The following is an 18,843-nucleotide window of genomic DNA, read 5'->3' as shown; positions in this document are numbered from 1 at the left end:
TGCGTGCCTGGTCTCAGCGGGATGGGAAAAACTGAAGGGAGTTATCTGCTCGTTGCCAAAGCCGGTAAGAATTTGGCTCCGTACAGGAGATCTGAGAAAGGGTGCGCAGCCCTCGCCAGTGGAACACGACGCTAGCCTTCGCCGGACACCCTGCCTTGCTTCATCACCGCAGAGAGATGCTGGTTGCTCGGCTCCTTGGAACTGAGCCCCGCAGCAGGAAATGGGGTAACGCAAAAGGGAACTTCCCAGGGGCGTGCATGCGGTCCCCCGTCCCCTCTGCCAGGAAGAGCGAGGGACAGCTCTCAGAGGTCTGTTCCGAAGCACAATCCCTCCGTGGCTGCGGGCCCAAAGACAGACTAAATGCGCTTTATAGAAATACTCCTCGCTCACATGAGGGGCCGTTATGCACGCCCAGACCTACGGACACGCAGCTCTAAAGACCCACGGACGCACAAAGACCCACGCGCGCGTTCTCTCACCCCCGCGGCCTGTCAGGACTTACCGTGTTCAGGACTTTCGGTGACCGTGATGACAAGCTCACTGCTCTGGGTGTCCAAGTCCCGCAGGTTGAGGGAAGAGTTGGTAACGACCAGACCCGAGCCCTCCCGCGCCCTGACCGGTTCCAGCACCATCTTTGGGGGCTCGTCGTTCTGCCGCTGGTCCCAAAAGGCACACAGTCAATCAAGGGAAACGGCCGAGGGGAAAAGCCCGCTGCCCGCCTGAAGGAAATACAACCTCCCAAATGACAGGATGACTGGTGCCGATATCGGGCTACACCAGTCTCTCCAAATCTATCCAGCGCCCCGGCTGCTTCTAAGAGGGCGGGGAGACATCTAAGAAACAAGCCCTGGGGAAGACGCTGCAATGCACCTCTGTTCTTCTGGCGTCACGGGGAATTACGTGCCTGCGCTAGGGGAAGGAATCAGATAGGAGGAAGGCAGGTCCCTTCAGTCCCCTTCCCACGTGTTACAAAGGAGTGAGCAGAGGCATACCTGAATTGTGATGTTAATGCTCTGCACCTCAGACTGGCTGAAGCCGTCGCTCACGTAAAAGCTGAAAACGTCGCTCGTCGGCTCGATGCTTTCGTGGAGGCTCTGGAAGTAGTAAATGCTGTTCTCTAGAACATCTTGAAGGGAAAAGGATGCGTCTGCGGTCACGGCAGACTCGCTCTGTGGGCCAAAACTCTCACCTGCAAACCAGAATACCACTAGTGAAAGGATGTTCCGTTCACTGATGACCTAAAAATAAAAGCAGCAGGGTAAGGAGAAGACTGGCACGTGGCGAAGGGTGCAGAAGGACGTTCGTTCCTACAACGTGGCTTTCGCACGTCTCGTGACCCTTGTAGAAAGCAACGTCTGCTGCGTTAGAGTAGGCATCAGGGAAGCTGTGGTTTTACGTGTAGTACAAGTGATCCCACGTCCAGAACTGCCCAGGCTTTCTTCAGAGATGAGACAACGGGCCATCTGGCCTCAACACAATCTCTACATCAAGCTTCGCCCTGCAAAACCAGGTCTCGCAGCCAAGAAAATCACCCAGCCGTTGCCTGTTCGAGGAGAGAGGCTCCCCCTTACCAAAATGGCACAAACTGGAGTTCATTCGTAGGACGCAATTAGGAGGGGTGACGCGTAATGGTTAGCAACCCGTGCTCTCCAGAAGAAAGGCAATCGCTGCTGTAACAAGCCGCCATGTGATATTTTACAAGGCAAGTTACGAATTAAGTCAAATGATATACGCCGCTCCTGTTAGGACCACACGTAGGATTAAGCAGACGAGTCTCCTGGATGAACGCCTTTGCACAATACGGTACAAATCCTACCTTTTCTCGATAATACAGTGAGATGAAGAGAACGCTACCAGCCGTGCTCTGCCACAGCTCTCACAGCCTTACAGCTTGCTGGGACATTGAGAGGAATTTAGCAAAGTTTGTTCTGCCGTAACAAGGACAGCCAAAATAAGGCATGAGGAAAATACACCACACGGGCTTGAAAAGGCTCTTAATGCCCCAGTCCCACAACGTCGACCCGTCTCCAACCAACGAGAATTAGGAGGCAACGCTCCCCAGAGACACTTTATCTCGTAACGCTGCCCTCACGAGCTCTTTGGGATCAACCGATGCCAACGAGCACCGCACTGAGACAGACTGGAACGTGCTCCAGCATGGCAATCCCTACGTTCCCTTTCATCAGCCAAGAGGAAGAAGCGATAGCCAAGCAGTTTACCTGTCTTAGTGTTTTCAAGGTAGCCGTACATAGGGAGAGTGAGAACTGTGACCCTCAGGTCTTCCTTGGCAGCCGTATCGTAATCCGCAGCTACGTGGTGATGAGCCAGCAGCGGGACCCTGCCTCCCTCATCCACCTGGAAACCAAAAGCACGTGGAAAACCCCCGCCGATGCGCACAACGCACAGCAACGCACAAACTGTTACTCAACAAGCCTGCCTCCATGGAAGAGGCTTGCCCAGTCCCGCGGGTCCTGTCCCATCCTCCCCTAGATGTGTTCGGCATGAGATCAGCTGGGATGGGAGGTGGGAGGGGAAGAACAAAGCTGGCCTGGCCCCCAAGAAGAGCCGGTGGGTCCTTCATCAGGGCAAGAAGAGAACTGGCAGAGTCACGCTGACCTCTTGGAAGGCGAGATCTGCGTTTCTTGTTGAGGGGAGCCTTTTGAAGGCAAGGGAGGGGGAATGCAAAGCTGGAAAGGAGGGAGATCGCTTCAAAGGGCTTTGATAAGGAGCCTGAAATGCTGCGTATCAGGCCAAAGCGCCAGATGTTTTCAGACTTGCCTTCTGCTCATCTGTTATGGATAAGCTGGTGAAATAAGGGACGAAATATTAAAAAGGGCCGAGTCGGACTTGTTCCACTGCTATCAGCAGGACGCGCTAGGGAGAACCCCGCTCCCGTCCAGATGTAAGCAGACGAGGTTCAGGGATACAGCTGTACTGTCCGCCTCCTCTGGCCTCCAATAATTAGTTAACCCTTTGCGCTCACGGGATTGCATGTGCAACACCGTGTTTCTTCATCGATTTTCCCTCAGTCCAGGAAAGCTGTTCAATTCCTTGCATCTAAGACATTCCCGTCACCGTTCCTAGTACCCTGGGCAGCCACTTACAGTGATATGGTCAGCAAAAGCAACGAGCGACGGCATTGTCTGGGCAGGCGCGATTGTGACAGTGAACATCTGCCTGTCGAGCCGGTTGTCATCTGCATCAAAAACGGCGAAGTGGAAGATGTCCGTAACGGGCTGATTGCTGGTCTCAAATGTGGTGGAGTAGCTGCGAAAGTCAGAACGCGGTCTGGGTCAGGCAAACACATCTCAGCCCTGCATTTAGAGGTGAACGCACACCTCCTGAAAGAGAGGCGGTATTTCAGTTCCCAACCCTCCTTCGCGTCCATTCCCTGAGTTCTTTTAAATCACCCTTCCAGGTGTCGCCCACCTAAAGTATCACCACGACGTTGCGGACGCAGACAAAATTCCCGTAATGTGAAGCTACGCCAACTACTGGCATTTCAGACGTGCGGAAACACCTCATTCCGTGCATAGGACATGCTCTCAGTTAGAATCCCATACGATACAAGAGCCAAGAAAGGTAAAAAAATCTCTTTGACGCACTTTGTACTAACATAATACAGCCCAGAGATCCCTGCGGAAAGGCACGGCTTGAAGGAGAATAGCTCTTTGATACCTGATCCTCTGGTTGTTGATGTCTTCCATGGTGAAATTATAAACCTTGGAAAGCCCTTCAGCACGAGAGCCAGACATCCGTAAGAGGGTGCCGTAGGCAGGCAGAGAGATTAACTGGATTCTTATCTCCGAGTCGGGAGAATTGTTGTCCTAAACACGAAGAAACAAACCAAATCGAACCAAGACAAGATTAGCTTTTGTTTCCCTCCACTAAAAATGGAAGGAGGAATAAAATGTTTTATAGGGAAACGTATCAAGCCCCAGACCCACAGCTGAGGACTACTCAAGGAAGCTCTATCAACGAGACGAGAGTCGATTGGGTTGGCGCTCTCAGAATCTACCACAAAACAGATTTTCATTTCCTCTCGGCTCAGAGAAGTTTTACTTGTGTCCTTGTATCACACCCGCACAATCTCCCAGACCTAAACCTGGTATTTTGGGGTTTGGACTACTCGACGCTTCTATTGGACTGGACCATTTACGTAACGTGCTTTTCCTGACTCCAGATGACGTGCGCCAAAATCTGGCCGACAGCTGGCAGAGGCCGAAACTGTTGCCCACCCGTGAGACACAGAGCTAAGCTCAGTTCTTAGTAAAACAAAGCTTAATGCAGAGCAATGCTGCAAAAGCCAGATTCACGTTAAACTGAAAGCTGATTTTGGCTCTTTTAAACTACATTAAGTACAACCATCTCTATGATATCACAACTCAGATGTCATCTTTCTTCTAAAAGTTTTTGCTGGTTGCCTGAAAGATTAGACCCAAAGCGGAAATCATCATAACCTCAGCATACGGGTCAGGAATTAAATCTTCTTTTCCCAAACTGTTCTCTTACTCAGATTGAACCTGAGCAGCTCCCCTGTCAGCCTTCCTCCTCAAGAGGAGGACAGGACAGACCCCAGACTTGTATCAAATACGTCCAGAAAAAGAACCAGGCAATTCTGGAAGGGGGATGCGGGGGCTGAAACGTTCAAGGGATTATCACTTAGCAAATCCATGCGCTTTATGAGCAAGTTTGTTCGATAGGAAAAATCTGGGATTAAAACAGTTCTCATGCTTAGCGTGGCAGTTCACCTCCGTTTCAGTCAAACAGGGATCGCCTTAAACCCCTGTGGGATGAAAGAGTCTATTATCCCCTTTTTGGCAGCCCAAGTCAGGCCACGGTGAAACCTCGAGCTCCCTGCCAAGAATCCACGCTGAGAGCAGAGAGGTGTGTGCAGCGAAGGGTCTGCGGGGGGACGAGGAAAGGGAGGCCGGCAGCGTTCGCTGCCTTCAGAAACAGATGAAAGCTTACAACATAAGCGAGGTGCAACCGAGAGAGAGTCACGGAGCTTTTACTAGCCACCGTGACTGTCAGCAGGCAGCCCGGGGCCAGCTGCGGACCGTCGTTATCCAGCAGGGCCACTTCCACCCTCAGCACCGTGGTCACTGTGGTGACGCCGTCGGTGACGGAGATCTCCATGCTGTCCTCTGCTGCCGACGAACCATCGTGCGCGTACTGCAGAGCATTTCGAGTGACGTCCTCGTAGGTGAAGGTGTCGCCTTCCCAAAAAGCAAACGCACTCATCAGAAACCCTCTGGTTCAGAGCACCAATCCAAGTCAAACGGCCTGAGGCCCCAATTTACTAACAGACTTCATGTACTAAACTGGCATTTAATGCCGCCACCCTGACAGGGAAGTCATGAAGACGTTTATTAAGGAGCCGGTATGCATGCAAGGCAGAGGAAAAGCTGTAACCTTCACCGTTTCACAGGCACAGCGACTCTTTAAGATCCTCTGGGAACGCACAGATGCTCCTTTTGTTCCCAGCTGCTTTGTAAGCTCGTGCCTGACACAGCTAGGAAAAAAGCTTCTGTCTTCTGCTTGCGCTACTCTCCTACAGATAGTATTTGTTCACCTGATCACACGCTGGAAACCCCTGCCACCCAAATCCACAGTAAAACTCCACGGGAGCTTTTGACCGTTGGGACCACAACGGGTTTCCATAGGCTTCAGGAGAAACGTTCGTTACGTTCCTTCGTGAAATGACTTCAGATACAACTTACCGTGTAAACCAAAAGAAAAGAGCGTGTTAAAGGCATCACAGCAGGGCGACTGGCAAGGAGCCCACACCTACGCGGTGCAGGCAACGCGCTGAGTCAGCCAGGAACTAAACCACAACTGGGAAAACGTCTTTGATGCGCTCCCTCCTGCAGTCACACGCTTCCAGGCAGAAAATTCACTCTCTTATGGATGCAGCCGTATCCGCCAGAGGCATCTGTCTCCTCCTGGTCAACTGAACCAGCTAGGCGGACAGGCACGCGCTGACCCCTCTCCTCCCGCGCTGAAGAAGACTTCTGCTCAACTCACCTGCTCTCATGCGCTCCTGCACGCCTGCGCCGTACTTGAGCACAATGCCGTGACGGGGAGGTTTCACCAGCTCAAAGAAAAGACCCTCGGGGGCCGTATCTGTGTCGCTCACGGCTAACTGGATCCCTGTGCCGGGGACAAGAGAGCACGGCTTCAGCATCCTCAGACACTACGCCAGGAATAGTCCTTAGGTTTTGCGATGCGCTCTTGTGCACAGAGTCAATAAACTGCAATTCGGTCAGTAGGTGAAAAGTAAAATAATTCTGGAGCTGCCCTGGGCCAAGAGCTTGCTGGTTTCATGGAAATAATTAATTAGTCCCCTGATGATGCGCAGAGCAGAGGCTGTGTCAGAGAACTTATTGCCAGTACGGCTCCCAAAGGACAGCTATGCAAACCCTCGGCTTATGAGAGAGATGTTCGTGTAGCAGGGGGGTATCTACAAAATCCCCAGAGAACCTCCTGACACAAGCAGACAGTGGCTTATCCTAAACAACCCGGCGTACCAGATCACACCACCACCCAACGCTTCAGCAACTGCAGAGCAGCCTAAGGGGGAAAAAGCAGAGGGGCAGCGGGTCCCTGATCCTGCTCTCCCCTGCCTCGGCCAACGAAGGGACCTGCCGTACGCTGGAGGAGCACCGCCACGCCCCCGGGCACTTTTCTGCACAGTTTTCTCAGTGGTTGCGGCCGCACAACCACAGCTCCTCAGCTAAACGCATAGAGGTGAGACCAAAACTCTCCCCTGCTCCATCCGCGTGGCCTCCTGGCCATAAAGACCGTGCCTCGGGCCGAGCTCTGCACCCCATCGCTTCCGCCCTACTCACCAATGGTGGCTTTGCCCCCCTGGCTGACCTCCAGGAACGGAGCTGTGATCTGGAAGACCGGAGGCTGCTGCTCCGCGGAGAGCAAATGAATGACAAACACCATCTCCGGGGTGGTGTGTTCTCCATCAGACACTAGACACAGACAAAAAACACGCCTGAGCGTAGGGATGCGTTTTCAGGGACTCACACCTGGGAAGTTCACCCTTCTGTACAAAACCACCACCCCACATCGCCGACTTCTCTCCCACCTCGTCAACCTACGCCTTTGTCTACGGACAATTCACGCCTGCCAAGAGCATTTCTGTTTGCCCCTAACTCAACTCCAAGGAATGAACAGGCAACATGAAGGGCACAAGGATAAAAACTGCTTTGGCCAGGAAAGAGCAAAAGCTTCACATACCTGTGAATCGGAAGTTCACTGACTCTGGGAGACCTGACGGGACAAACACAAGCACAGAGGAATTGCGGTCAGGACAGGAAAGCTCATACCGAGGTGGATTTGAAGAACTTTTGGAAAAACCAAGCGCTGACATTCAACCAGCCTGGAGTCCTCCCTCACCAAGGAAAGATCTCTTTCCTCGCCTTCGCTCCAGGTAGCGAGAAAGCACGTGCTGCTCCATCCTCCAAACTGTGAAACCCCTCTTGATGTCAGCAGAAGGCATGGCGACGCAAAGAACTGCATCTACCACGTACTGTCACTTCACCACGCAATCCTGCGCATCAACTGGTCAAACACGCCTGCCGTTTGTCCTGTTTTTGCCCCTCCACCTCCTGCTCCAGACTGTTTCTCCTCTGATGGTAGAAATCTTCTAATATCCTGGCTAAATTGATTCAGTTCATCGATTCTAGGCTCAATCTCAAGGACTAAACCCCCAGCGCAGCAAAGATCTCAAGCACGGCAGGGGGAACACCAGTTCCTAACCAGGCAGCAGCAGATCAGCAGTTTGCCCAGCGCAGCACCCAGCACCAGCGCCGCCCACGCTAACGCTGCGCCGAACGCCGCCGTATCCCCGTAACTCACTGAACGTTGCTAAACCACACCACAGCGGGAAATCTTGTGGAAGTCGCAAGAAACAGTGAACTCTTGCTAGGCTCCTCCGAGGCAGATTCCTTTTTCTCTCGTTCGAGCCTCGTGTCCTCGCGAGCGTGGACGTAACCACGAAGCCACGCCAGGACCGGAGGAAGACCAGCAGTCCGGCTACCTCTACCAGTCCGACACGGCACTACAACGAACATTCGGTTCCTTACCCGCAAAGGAGAACGCGATGATCTCTCTCAAGTGAGGAGCTGCAGTCGGCGGGCGATACGCAATCTTGCCGTGGTTTATATCTGCTTGGGTGAAATACCTGACGGGGGAGAGAGGCCAGTCTCTGTGCTCCACGATGCCTGTGGAGGCAGAGAGCTCAGTATTAACAAGAGGAATCCGTCTTACTTTTCAAACAAGATACCAAAGGCCATAGGTTCTTTTTCTCCCCCCCCGCCCCAGGTGCTTCTTTTTACACCTTCAGTGGTTCCTGAAGGAGTCAGATGGCTGTAACTGCATCGAGGGTGGGTTCTTGGGTCATGACAAATTAAACAGCGATTCCTCACTTAGCCATTTCCTCAAATACCTCTCCCCAGAGAGGTGGAAAGCAGAAAGCCACGGGGTACAACATTCAATATATTCCAGGCAACAATAAGAAAACTGTCCGAGCTCTGCGGCTTACTCCTAAACAAGCCAAAGAAATCGGGTTAAGAAACAAGGCGTTTAAAAGCTAATGAAGGAGGCCGAACAGATTAACGGGTGCCTCCGCAGAATGCTACTCTGAGGGAAAACGCAAGACGTGCTCAGGAAGCACGGCAATTAATTCAGCAGCAAGCTGCCAAGTTCCCAATAGGTACACTTGCCTTGGCCGGGAGGGAGAGGGATAGTCACGTTGAACAGGATTTTCTCACTGGGAATCTCCGGGTCTACAAAGGAGAGGTGATGGGGCTCAATCACTGTCACGCGGTCCTCCAGCACCTCAATAAACACATTAGACCATGAGCATCAAGGCCAGAGACATGGGAAGATTCACCCAAAAATGCATTGAATGAGCGTTTGCTTTGCTGTCGTTAAATCTAAGGGAGTCTCTGAATTTAAAGGTCTAGTTCTTAGATCTAAAACTGGCAAGGGATGGATGGGCTGAACCTTTCCCAAGTCCCTCAAACTGGTTCAGAAGGGGCTTATAAACCACGAAAAAGAGACAAACGCCTCCTCCTTCATAAAACTACGAGCTTATGCCCACTTTCAGGCTGCCCAGGCAAGCGGGGGTGTTTTCAGCGCACCCCGTCCTCCCCTGCAGATGCACAACCTCCACGCTCACAGGTAGAAGAGTTTCTTTTTTTGACCTACAGCATCTAAGAAGAAATATAGGAAAATCTAATTTGATCAAAAACTCCCTGGATGAAGATATAATTCATTGCCTGCGTAGTTTTCTGGTATAGTCTGATGTGGTTGGGCTGGATTTGTTTTTAAAAGAAACCCTGAAAATGACTCAGCCATTTCCACTGGAACATAGGGGAAGCAAAGCTCCGAAGCTTTCTCTCTTGTTTTTTTAAATCTGTCTAAAAATGTTCTGATCCTTCCATTACAAGATTACCATTAGCCAAAGGCGGGCAGCGTGTTACAGGAATTACCGTGCTGCACGAAGAGGCTTAATTGCATAAAGGCAGTTAACTTGCATGTGTTCGTGAACCTTAATCCTGCGGAATTAACAGCTACGAGAAGTCACTGAATTAAATAGTTCAGCTGGGTAGGAAAAGCATCCAGCTCATTCCATAATCACGAACAAAATACGGAGAGAATAAGCTAAATTAAGGATACGGGCAATTAATTCATCTGCTTTGGAACATGAAACGATGAGGTTCAGGAACAAATTGCAGGTTTCCACCGGCCACGTCGAGTGCAGCCCACTGAACCGTGCTGGTCACACATCTGTCGGGCCGCCCTGCCGAACCCGCGCCCCGTTCTGCTGCCCTTGGGTCGTAGACGGGACGTTGGCCTGGACGCCGCCATGGCGAGGTTTCCTGTGCAGCTCAGCACACCGCAAATGCCACCCAACCCCCAGTTCATCTTCTTCCAGTGTTTTTCACCCACAACACATCAGAGGAGAAACCACAGCCTGTGAATGACTGTTGTGAAGCGGTTAAATAAAACCCCGTCGGTCCTTCTGAGATGTGAAAGCGTCACATATCTAACGGGCATCAAGAGCCGCGGGGTTTATTTGTGTTATCAGCGCTGCTGCATACAGCTCCATAAAAAAGGGCGGGCTGAAAATTAACGGTGGGGTCCCTTTGGGGGAGCGGGAGGAGGGAGGGAAGGGAGAGGAGCACCTCTTCATATGCTCACAGAACCGTCTTCTTCCCAAACCCAACCTCAGTTTGCATTCGGCCAGAGCCAAGCTCAGGCTCCTTTTAAGATACGGGGGAACCAGGCAACTTGACTGACGGAAAAGACAGTATACACGTCTGCCCAGTTTAACCACCACGGAGTCACCAAACTTGCTGTGACCTTTCTCAGCAGGACGCTCAAAGACAAGGCTAGAGGTATGGGAAGACTTAACATTTTGTGCTTGTTCTTCAGGCAAGAAGCCAGTCTAATTCCGACGGAGTTTGAAGACGGATGAACAGAACTCAATCACGTTGATGCAAGGAAGTGCAGTTTTACGATAGGAAGATTTAAGGTTATGGTTGCTTCACAGCTGCCTCCAAGGCCTATTTGTCTCTCCCAGAGGGAGGACTCACAGGTTGCGAGGTGCCCCTCAGTAAAACGTATTTTATGGCGCTATTGAATTTTGTGGTGTGTAATTAGCTATAAAATTCAGCCCTGCACGGCTCAGCCAGACATCTCTCCCATCAATTTTGTCAATAATGACAACAACAAAAAGTCAAGAGCAGAAAGATACATTGCTGGCTATTGCTCCAAGTAGCAGTTTGAGCATGTTTTATTACGGCCCGTGAAAGGTCACCGCTATTTTATATCCTGACAAGGCCGTCATGTCACGGACTTTTCACTAATCCCTCTCCCACCGCTTCCTTTGGTCTTTCCTGGTCCCGTGCCTCCAGGCTGTGGTGGCTTAGAAGTCCTTTGCCCCTGGGAGGTCTGCCCCATCTGCTCTCCTGCGCCGCGTGGGACTCTCCGTCTGCTTTGGTCTGTCGGGGAGCACCCAAGGGCGCAGGAGTTCTGTTTGGCGATGCTGAGCGTACTGCTGGCACCTCGCACGCTCTGAAGAAATCCTCAGAAAGGAGGGACACCCAAGATGACTGCATGCTACGTTCGAGATCGTAGACCCAGCTCTCCGTCTCCCTGCAGGCAGCTCCTGCCTGAAGGGTTGGCATCAGCTCCGTTCACGTTCCTTGCCGGTTCTCACCTCTGCCTGCCCTCTCTCACTCAGCTCAGGACTGCTGCTCAGTGGATTACGATCCTGGTCCCCCCTTTGAGAGCCCCACAGACCACAACGAAGCTAGGAGGCCAAGGCGACGTCTACATCAAACTCCCCGCCTCTTGGGTCCTGGCTCTCTGCGCATCCCAGCGGGTGGCCTGGGTGCAGAGCCCTGAAGCTCCGCGCTAGCTCCTGCCCGCGGGATCCCTCCCCGCAGGACCAAAGAACGAGAGAGAGCAGGACAAGTAGGGGGGAAGGCTGGACTTCACCCACAGATGGGACGGGGACACATGGAGAAGGCATGCACCCAAGTCGGAGAGCTCACAAAACCAACTTTAAGCTTCGAGGTCATCTTTTCAATTAACACAGTCGGGGAAATATCAACAGTAGAGAGACAGCTCTCATCGAAACGGGCATCCCCAGCGTTGATGCTGCAAGAGATGGTAATTCAGTCCCACGGATGCAGACACAAAGGGCTTGTCTGAACGTGTTCCACGTGCGTTGCAGTCTGTGGTCCTGATGTCAGAACGATGGACGAAAACTTTCTAATGTGGGTGGGCTGCAGTTCTGATAAATAACGTTTACGGTGGAATTACTGGCAAGATCTATTCACTGTAGTCTCTCTAACCCACGGTTTTTGACTCTTGCCATTCCTAATGGCTTCTCGGGAAAAGGTGTTTTCAAAACACTAACAATTCCATTAAAAAAACACGTTAAATGTTTTTTTTTTTCTCTTTTCTCCCTCCCTCTCCCTTCCAGTCTATGCAGTCCTCACTTTTAATATCGAGATTTTCAACTTTTTTTTTTTTTCCCCTCCCCCTCGCTTTACTCTCCTAGAGACCGTCAGTCAGCGCCGTGCGTTCACACTTACAGCCATGTGCAAAGAGGAGCCGAGGGAAAGCTGAGGTGCTCTGGGCGTCTGCGGGAGAACAGCAACGTTGAACACGTGGCTTTTCAAGCTGGTGTGCGGACCGGCAGAGCTGGACACCTGGGAAGGAAAGATCACACGACTGGACACCTGACAGAGGACACCGCTGTATTTCTAGCCCAGTTTCATACTGTCCCTCTCCTCTCCTCCTGGCCTGGGAAGGCAAAGACACCCCTTTCCCGCAGATCCCAACCCAAAGCATCCAGGAGTGGTAGCTGATGGGAACTAAGGCCTTTAAATAGCAACCAGTTTCTCCGTTATCGCCTGTACAAGCTAGAAACGGTTTCCTCTTTTTTAACATCTAGAGAGAGAGCTCCCTACCTGCTATTCCTTCCTGCTGCCCCCAGCCACTGCCACAGTTTCGCTGAATTTTACTCCAACCAGCTGTACAGCTTAGCGGGACATTTCATCGCAGGAACAGAAAAAATAATGGGGTTTGAAACCTTCCTCCCGCCCTCGAAATGACCATCGGTTGTGCTGACAAGGTGAAAATACCCGGTCTTTTAATAACGGCGCTGCCTTGGCAGCGACTCCCTGCGATCCCAACATCTTCCCGAGGCGGGCTGCGCTCATGTTTCACAGACACCCATAAATATATTCCCTACGCCGCTGTAACACCAAAGTGAAGTCCGCGGTATCTATAACCTCCCAATAACAAACCTGCGGTAACGACGTATAAAGCAAAAAATACTCAATCCGTAAAAATTCAAAGGACCAAAACCATCCCCTAGAGATAAGCCTGCAAATATTCACAGAAACCTGAGATAAGGCGAGCACCCAACGAAGTACAGCGCCCTTCTTTGCTAGGCTCGGGTACGGCTTTATCTTTCAGTAGGGATGGAAATCCGCGCTTGAATTCACTAGAGCGCTTTGTGAGCACGGACGGACTTCAGCACAAGCTTAATTTCAAGAAACCGCATAAAACCGTGTGCCGTGCTGAACCGGTTGAAAGTATTTCGGCCGTTTGCTGTCATCCGAATGGTAATTGCCAAAACGCTGATGAAAGCAACGCGTGGGCCCTTTCTGAGACGCCCCGATCCACGGACGGAGACTCAGACAGATGCGCCGTGGTCTCCTGGTGTGACGCAGGCAGTCGTGGTTTCCCTTGCTCGGTAGGGTTCTCCGTACGATTGCTGCTACCGCTCCAAGATACCAAACCCAAACATTTCACTCATGCAAAATGCATGCTCTGTGAGAGGAATGCAGCAATTAAGCTAAAGATTAGCTCGTTCAACACCGACGCTCACAAATTCCTCATTATCACTTATGTTAATTACTTCAGAAATTACCTTAATTGCCTCTCCGGTGCTACAGTAATAGCTTCAGACTTGTAAACCAGATGTAACAAATACCACACGCAAGTGTTCACGTAGGCTTAGTATTATGGGAGGCTGTTAAACCTTCCAAGCAAACAGCAAGGACCTGTCTGAGGAATGTTATGGCTGCTGAACCTGCGGGGCGGTGGGATTTATTTTAGTATTACATCTGCTGGGGGGTATCTGCGCCTTTTGGTCTGTTTGCAAGAAGCAGTACTCTACAGCAGAAAATGCAATTATTAGCTGCAGGACTGCGGGAGGTAGGAGGGTTGCTTGGTTTTGGGGCTTGCAAAATAATTTAAAAAAAGGCACTTGGAGTAATTATTACAGGTTTTATGAGAGGGCGATGTATTTGCCGTGCAGTATCAAGGGCTCAAACCTCCTGCAGCCGGGGCGTGAGGTGGAGGCGCGCAGCCGGCACAGGGCAGCGCTCTCCCCGATGTCCGGACCTGCCCTAGCAGAGCGTGCCCAGGAGCACTCGGTCGGGGTCTGCTCGTGTGGGTCCGGCCCCAGCTGGAGCAGCTGCGGGACAGCCAAGCGCGTGGCCTCTGGAGCCACCTCCCCGCTTCTCCCTCGTCCCTTGGGACCAGCCTCATCTCAGGGTGAAGGGTGGCGGAAAGGAGGCGGCAGGTTACCTTCTCTGTTAACCTCTCCTAAGGACTGCCAGGCAAAAAAACCATTTCCTATTCCTACTTCTTCCCCAAAAGCAAGCCCAAGCACATCGGCAGGGTGTCCCCAAGGGACAATCCCACCCAACAGGCAAAAAGCCAGCGGAGAAGGGATCACCGTCACAGCAAGACTCAGCCTCTGGACACGCTGCGTCACGCTGACGGGATGTTACAGGCCTGCTGGTTTCAGCCCGTGGAAGCTGGTAAGCGCTGATCTGTTTGCCCGTTCGCTCTGGGGACTCTCGAGCTCCGAGAGCTTTCCCGCCCAGACAAGCTAGCAGGCGCCAGGACAACGCCATTGCTTTTCCACAAACCCCTTTCCTCCCCGAGATGGAATTGTTCCACAGACAATCAGGCCAGCTGTTAATTTTACAGCTTAAATGTCAAGACGCTACTCGAAGGGCAATTTTCTCCAGATCTGCAGCACGGCCCGTGATTTGACATCCAGAAGGTTAACGCCATCGCGTGTGGCTCAACGTCGTGGCTGGCTGGCTGGCTCCACCGCCACAGATATAAACCTGGGGATCCACGCGCAGCAAAAACTCTCTTGTGCACGAGTAAGAGTCTCCCACGAGTGCAATGATGGGTTGCATCTGCCCTGACACAGGAGCATCTTCATCTAGAGGCAAGCAACACGCGCTACGTACCCATAAGTCTGCATATAAACACAAATATACATGCACGCGCACATTTGCGCACGTGCATTTATTCACGTATGCGTGTCTATTAAAACTTCAGGTCACAAGACAGAGGGAACGGCAGACTGAGTAAGCTCAGAGAAAAACGCCAGCGGAACCGCCGCGCGCCCCGTGAATACGCTGAGGAGTACCTGGAATTGGAAGGAGTCGCTCTCTACTTCAGATCCAGAGTGCCTGTACCACACGACGCCTTCGGTGATGTCCTGCTGGGTGAAAGAGGTTGTAGGCGAGGCTGCTCTTCCATCGGGCAGAAGCTGCCAGGAGTCTGCTGGGCCGTCTGCCGGCATCGGGACCAGAAGCACCACTTCCCCTGGGAAAAAGCAAAGATGAACAGCCAGCGCACGACGCGTGAGAAAACAAGGAGGGATAGGGGCCTTTTCACCAACTGACCAGCATCCGAGACAAACGTCCACCCAGTCTTAGGGGTTTTTTTTTTTTCCATCTAGTGTGACTAACAGAAATAGCAGCAGAGCTCCTAAAACCCAACTCACGGACCTCCCGACATCCCACTGACACTGGGAAACTTGCTCTCCTGGTTTGGCAAAGGGCACATCGAGTAACTCGTGCAAGCACACAGAAGAAATACACGGTCAAGTAACGAACAGGATCGGCAACTTTAAACTCCCAAAATGTTGTTCTGCCCGCTGAGCAGCCCATTTCAACCTTGAAACGTGCCCGTTTGATAAACCGAGCGGAAAACCAGAGGGAAAGGACATGCCTCCCTCTCTGGAGCTCCTGTGGAGGGACAAGAGGGAAGTGAGACGCGATCAGGGTGAAAAAGCACTGCAGCAGACCGGCCATCTTCCCCTCGAGGGCACAACTGAAGTATCTGAACATGGCATACTGATTTTGTCAAGGTCAGCTCTTTTCTAGCTCTTTTGGGGACTTATTATGCCAAAAAGTATACTCAGCCGGCTCGGCTGAACAGAAACCTTCAACTGAAAAGGAGAGAAATAGTAAAGGAGCTCTGTATCACAGGCTGTACAGCAAGTCTGCAGGCGCTGCTTTGTAGCTCTTACTCCAAAGAGTACGTAGCGTTCGTCTCTCTAACATCCAGCTTATTTCTGACTTTTGGTATTAGAAATAGATTCTGAGCTGGACCGAAACATCCCCGGCACCACTGCAGGTATGACAGAGAAGAGCAGGATGAGGCCGTGTCCCACCGGCCATCAGCGTTCCTCACAGAGGCCTGCGAGGGTTGGATTTTGATGGCACTACTCATCTTCAGCAGATTTGCATAAAATTACTCAACTCGCCAAGAGAAAGGTATCAAAACCCGGGTCATTAATTTCACTGAGGTGAACGTTTTTCCTAACCGCGCACATAAAGGAAATTAAAACCCGACAGAGAGCTACAGTATCGAAATAAATGGTGTGTTTTTCTATTTTACAATGTCATTTACTTGTTTTGGAATTAACATGTAATCTGTGAAAAAATTATACGGTTCCCTATCTTTACTATTCCTGACTAGATATAATTTAGCTGCTCTTTAAATAGCTTGTTAGTCATACATTGTGCTTTTCTACTAGTCTTTGAAAGTATCCCTCGTGGCTACTAACTCAGAAGCCACATATATTATACATCGCTTCAACTCTCCTCACAGCATTAATCATTCTGCTATGCAAAACATCCAGCATAAGCTCTCCCAGTTCATTTCCCAAAACCACCCTCGAGCAGTCGGAGTAATAAAAAAAAATAAAATCCTTCAGCAAGCTGAAATATCACACTTCCATTTTATCCTCACGCTCTATGCTAATATTCAGAGGAGTCAGCGCCTGCAAGTTGTTTATCCCTCCCAAAGTTAGAGAAGGAACAATCACAACGTACAGCTGCTTTAAGCAAGACGCACGTCCCTGCGTCGTCTTATAAATTAATATTTAACGCGGTCAGAAGGGACAAGTCTGTGACGTTTACTCATACAGTTTCCGATTTGAAAGGTGTTTGTCTTGAAGAAGAAAAGCACCTGTTGGTAGGTTACGCGCAGGCACGTACAACCTGTGCGCCCTCGGGCAATTTATGGAAATCTACGGAGGCTATACAGCTGCGATTTCCAGAGCCCCGTTCGTTTTAAGAAGATCGCACACTTGCATCGCTTTTCGTTGGCTTCAGAAACTTCGTCCTCTAGGAACGTACGTCACACGGAGCAGCTTAGGGTATAACGATACCCGCTCTTAGAGAAGGGAGAGTTTTTCCCACATAACGGAGCTCTGTCGAGGCATCCTGCGTGCCGGGAGGAGAGCCGGGGAAGACGCTGGTTCTATTTCTAGGGGCAAAACAGGAGGTCCAGCGTAAAGAGATCCTTCGAAAAGGCGACCGCTCTGCGGTGCCCCGCTGTTCAGAAGCAAATCGCGCCCTGCAGAAGGAGGGGATGTGGACAGAGAGCTTCCTTCCCTCATTACATCCCCCTCGTTTGGCTTCAGACTCTTGAAATAAAGGGCGAGAAGCCTTCGTTGTCCACGCACAAAATGTAGTAGCTCATTCCAAAGTGGGGTTTTTTCCTATCTAAAAATCAAATTACGTATTTTCGACAGGTATGACTATCTTTGCCGTTAGTCAAATACTAAGATAGGCAGATAAGCCCCCCCCGCCCTTGATTCAGGATCCTTTTTCTACATTTCTGTGTCTAATTTTTTTCCTTCCTTTCTGTGAAATAGTACTTTAGATAAAATTTTGAAGATCATTGATTTCTACTGCTGATTACTCACCTACAGCTATAAACCCATTTGTGTTATTGCAATTAATTACAGTAGAGATAATTATGGTGATACAAATACAAGATCATAAATTCTGGTTAGGGTTAGGCAGCAGGAGACAAGCTCCTCAGGGAAAAAAAAATTCTTGTTTTCCTGTAAATGCTTATTAAAAATGAGAAGAGAGTCCTTCATCTGCAGAAAACTAAAGGGGGAATACAAATTAATTACTTCTCTTCTAAATTGCAAAAAAAGAACATAATCTGTGTTTCCATCAGGTACCGGCAGCTGTTATGGAAACCAGCCTCTCTTCACAGCAAAAGGCAAAAAACCCAGCCCCGATGTTGCTAAAGGGAACCTCTAATTTTATCCGGCTCAGCAAATGAAAAGCAATGATGTCATTTCATAGAAGCGCAAAATATACTATTTCAAGACATGGTTCTAGCGAAGAAAACGGTGATGCTGAGCGCAAAAGCAACATTTTTCTTTTCTGTCCGTACTTCCTTTCCCTCCACGTAGGACGTCTTCTCTTTCCCATCCAGTCCTACGCGTGGGGCTGCTGGTGAAAGCCGTTACTCTGAGAGACGAGATCAGAGCCTCTCAAAAGGAATTTGGAGACAAGAATTCACCGTTTTCCTGTTTCTGGACACTTTGGGGCACGCGGGGTGAAAAAGCAACACCTTACAGCTGCTGCTTTTTGACAACAAAACTCCAAAGATATTTACCGTGTCTTGGCTGGTCCTTGGTGATGGTGTAGGTTATCTCGGAGTCACGGGCACCGGGTAGCTCGGCGTGCAGAATTCTCTTGGAGATCTGTAGCATGCCTCCCTGGGGCACCCAGACCAGGGAATTGGTCACCAGCTGAGGGCTTCCGTCATCCTGCATGCAGGGGGACAGCAGAAAGAGGCTTAATCGATGGAAAGAGATTTTCGAGTGAAAAGGATCAAGCAGAGTATTTTGGAATCTCTTATGCATTCAGCCCTGGTTGTCTGCTTCAGGAAAGGGTTGTGCATCCTTCACCTCTATCCCTGGGACCCGGTTCTCACCCTGTAGAACTTGACCTCGTCCTCCACGGTTTCTAAGTACCTGTTGCTGACATTAAACCTTCCGACCTCAGTCTCCCTCCGTAATTTTGTCTTTTTCCACCATCCTCATTCTCTCTCCGCTTGACTTTTGACACGTCTCGACAGAATCTCTCTCCAGGGCACAGTGGAAAATTCACTACCCTCAACATCTGAAGAAAAGTATCCAGCCTGCTATACTAGTTTGATTGGCTCCACATTTCCTCT

General features: G+C 50.7%; 1 protein-coding gene across 5 annotated transcripts in view; it reads right to left on the bottom strand.

Annotated features, from left to right (window-relative positions):
- The window catches only part of FRAS1 (Fraser extracellular matrix complex subunit 1), a 160,062-nt gene that overhangs the window by 26,892 nt on the left and 114,327 nt on the right, over positions 1-18,843 (bottom strand). For all 5 annotated transcript variants that reach the window (XR_012835140.1, XM_075750918.1, XM_075750920.1 and 2 more), the window contains 14 exons: positions 18,280-18,433; positions 14,996-15,174; positions 12,126-12,242; positions 8,739-8,853; positions 8,100-8,237; positions 7,252-7,284; positions 6,852-6,983; positions 6,028-6,153; positions 4,972-5,219; positions 3,679-3,827; positions 3,105-3,267; positions 2,220-2,355; positions 993-1,189; positions 503-656 (listed from right to left, as the gene is read on the bottom strand). Coding sequence is in view for 4 of the 5 variants with exons in the window: in XM_075750918.1 (XP_075607033.1) it covers positions 503-656; positions 993-1,189; positions 2,220-2,355; positions 3,105-3,267; positions 3,679-3,827; positions 4,972-5,219; positions 6,028-6,153; positions 6,852-6,983; positions 7,252-7,284; positions 8,100-8,237; positions 8,739-8,853; positions 12,126-12,242; positions 14,996-15,174; positions 18,280-18,433 (2,041 nt within the window). In the remaining variant the exon portion in view is untranslated. The remainder of the gene's footprint in view (positions 1-502; positions 657-992; positions 1,190-2,219; positions 2,356-3,104; positions 3,268-3,678; positions 3,828-4,971; positions 5,220-6,027; positions 6,154-6,851; positions 6,984-7,251; positions 7,285-8,099; positions 8,238-8,738; positions 8,854-12,125; positions 12,243-14,995; positions 15,175-18,279; positions 18,434-18,843) is intronic.

This window comes from Balearica regulorum, chromosome 4 (assembly GCF_011004875.1).
Source record: "Balearica regulorum gibbericeps isolate bBalReg1 chromosome 4, bBalReg1.pri, whole genome shotgun sequence".
NCBI lineage: Eukaryota > Metazoa > Chordata > Aves > Gruiformes > Gruidae > Balearica > Balearica regulorum.
The sequence above is the reverse complement of the archived record's forward strand: the minus strand, read 5'-3'. Positions and strand labels throughout refer to the sequence as shown.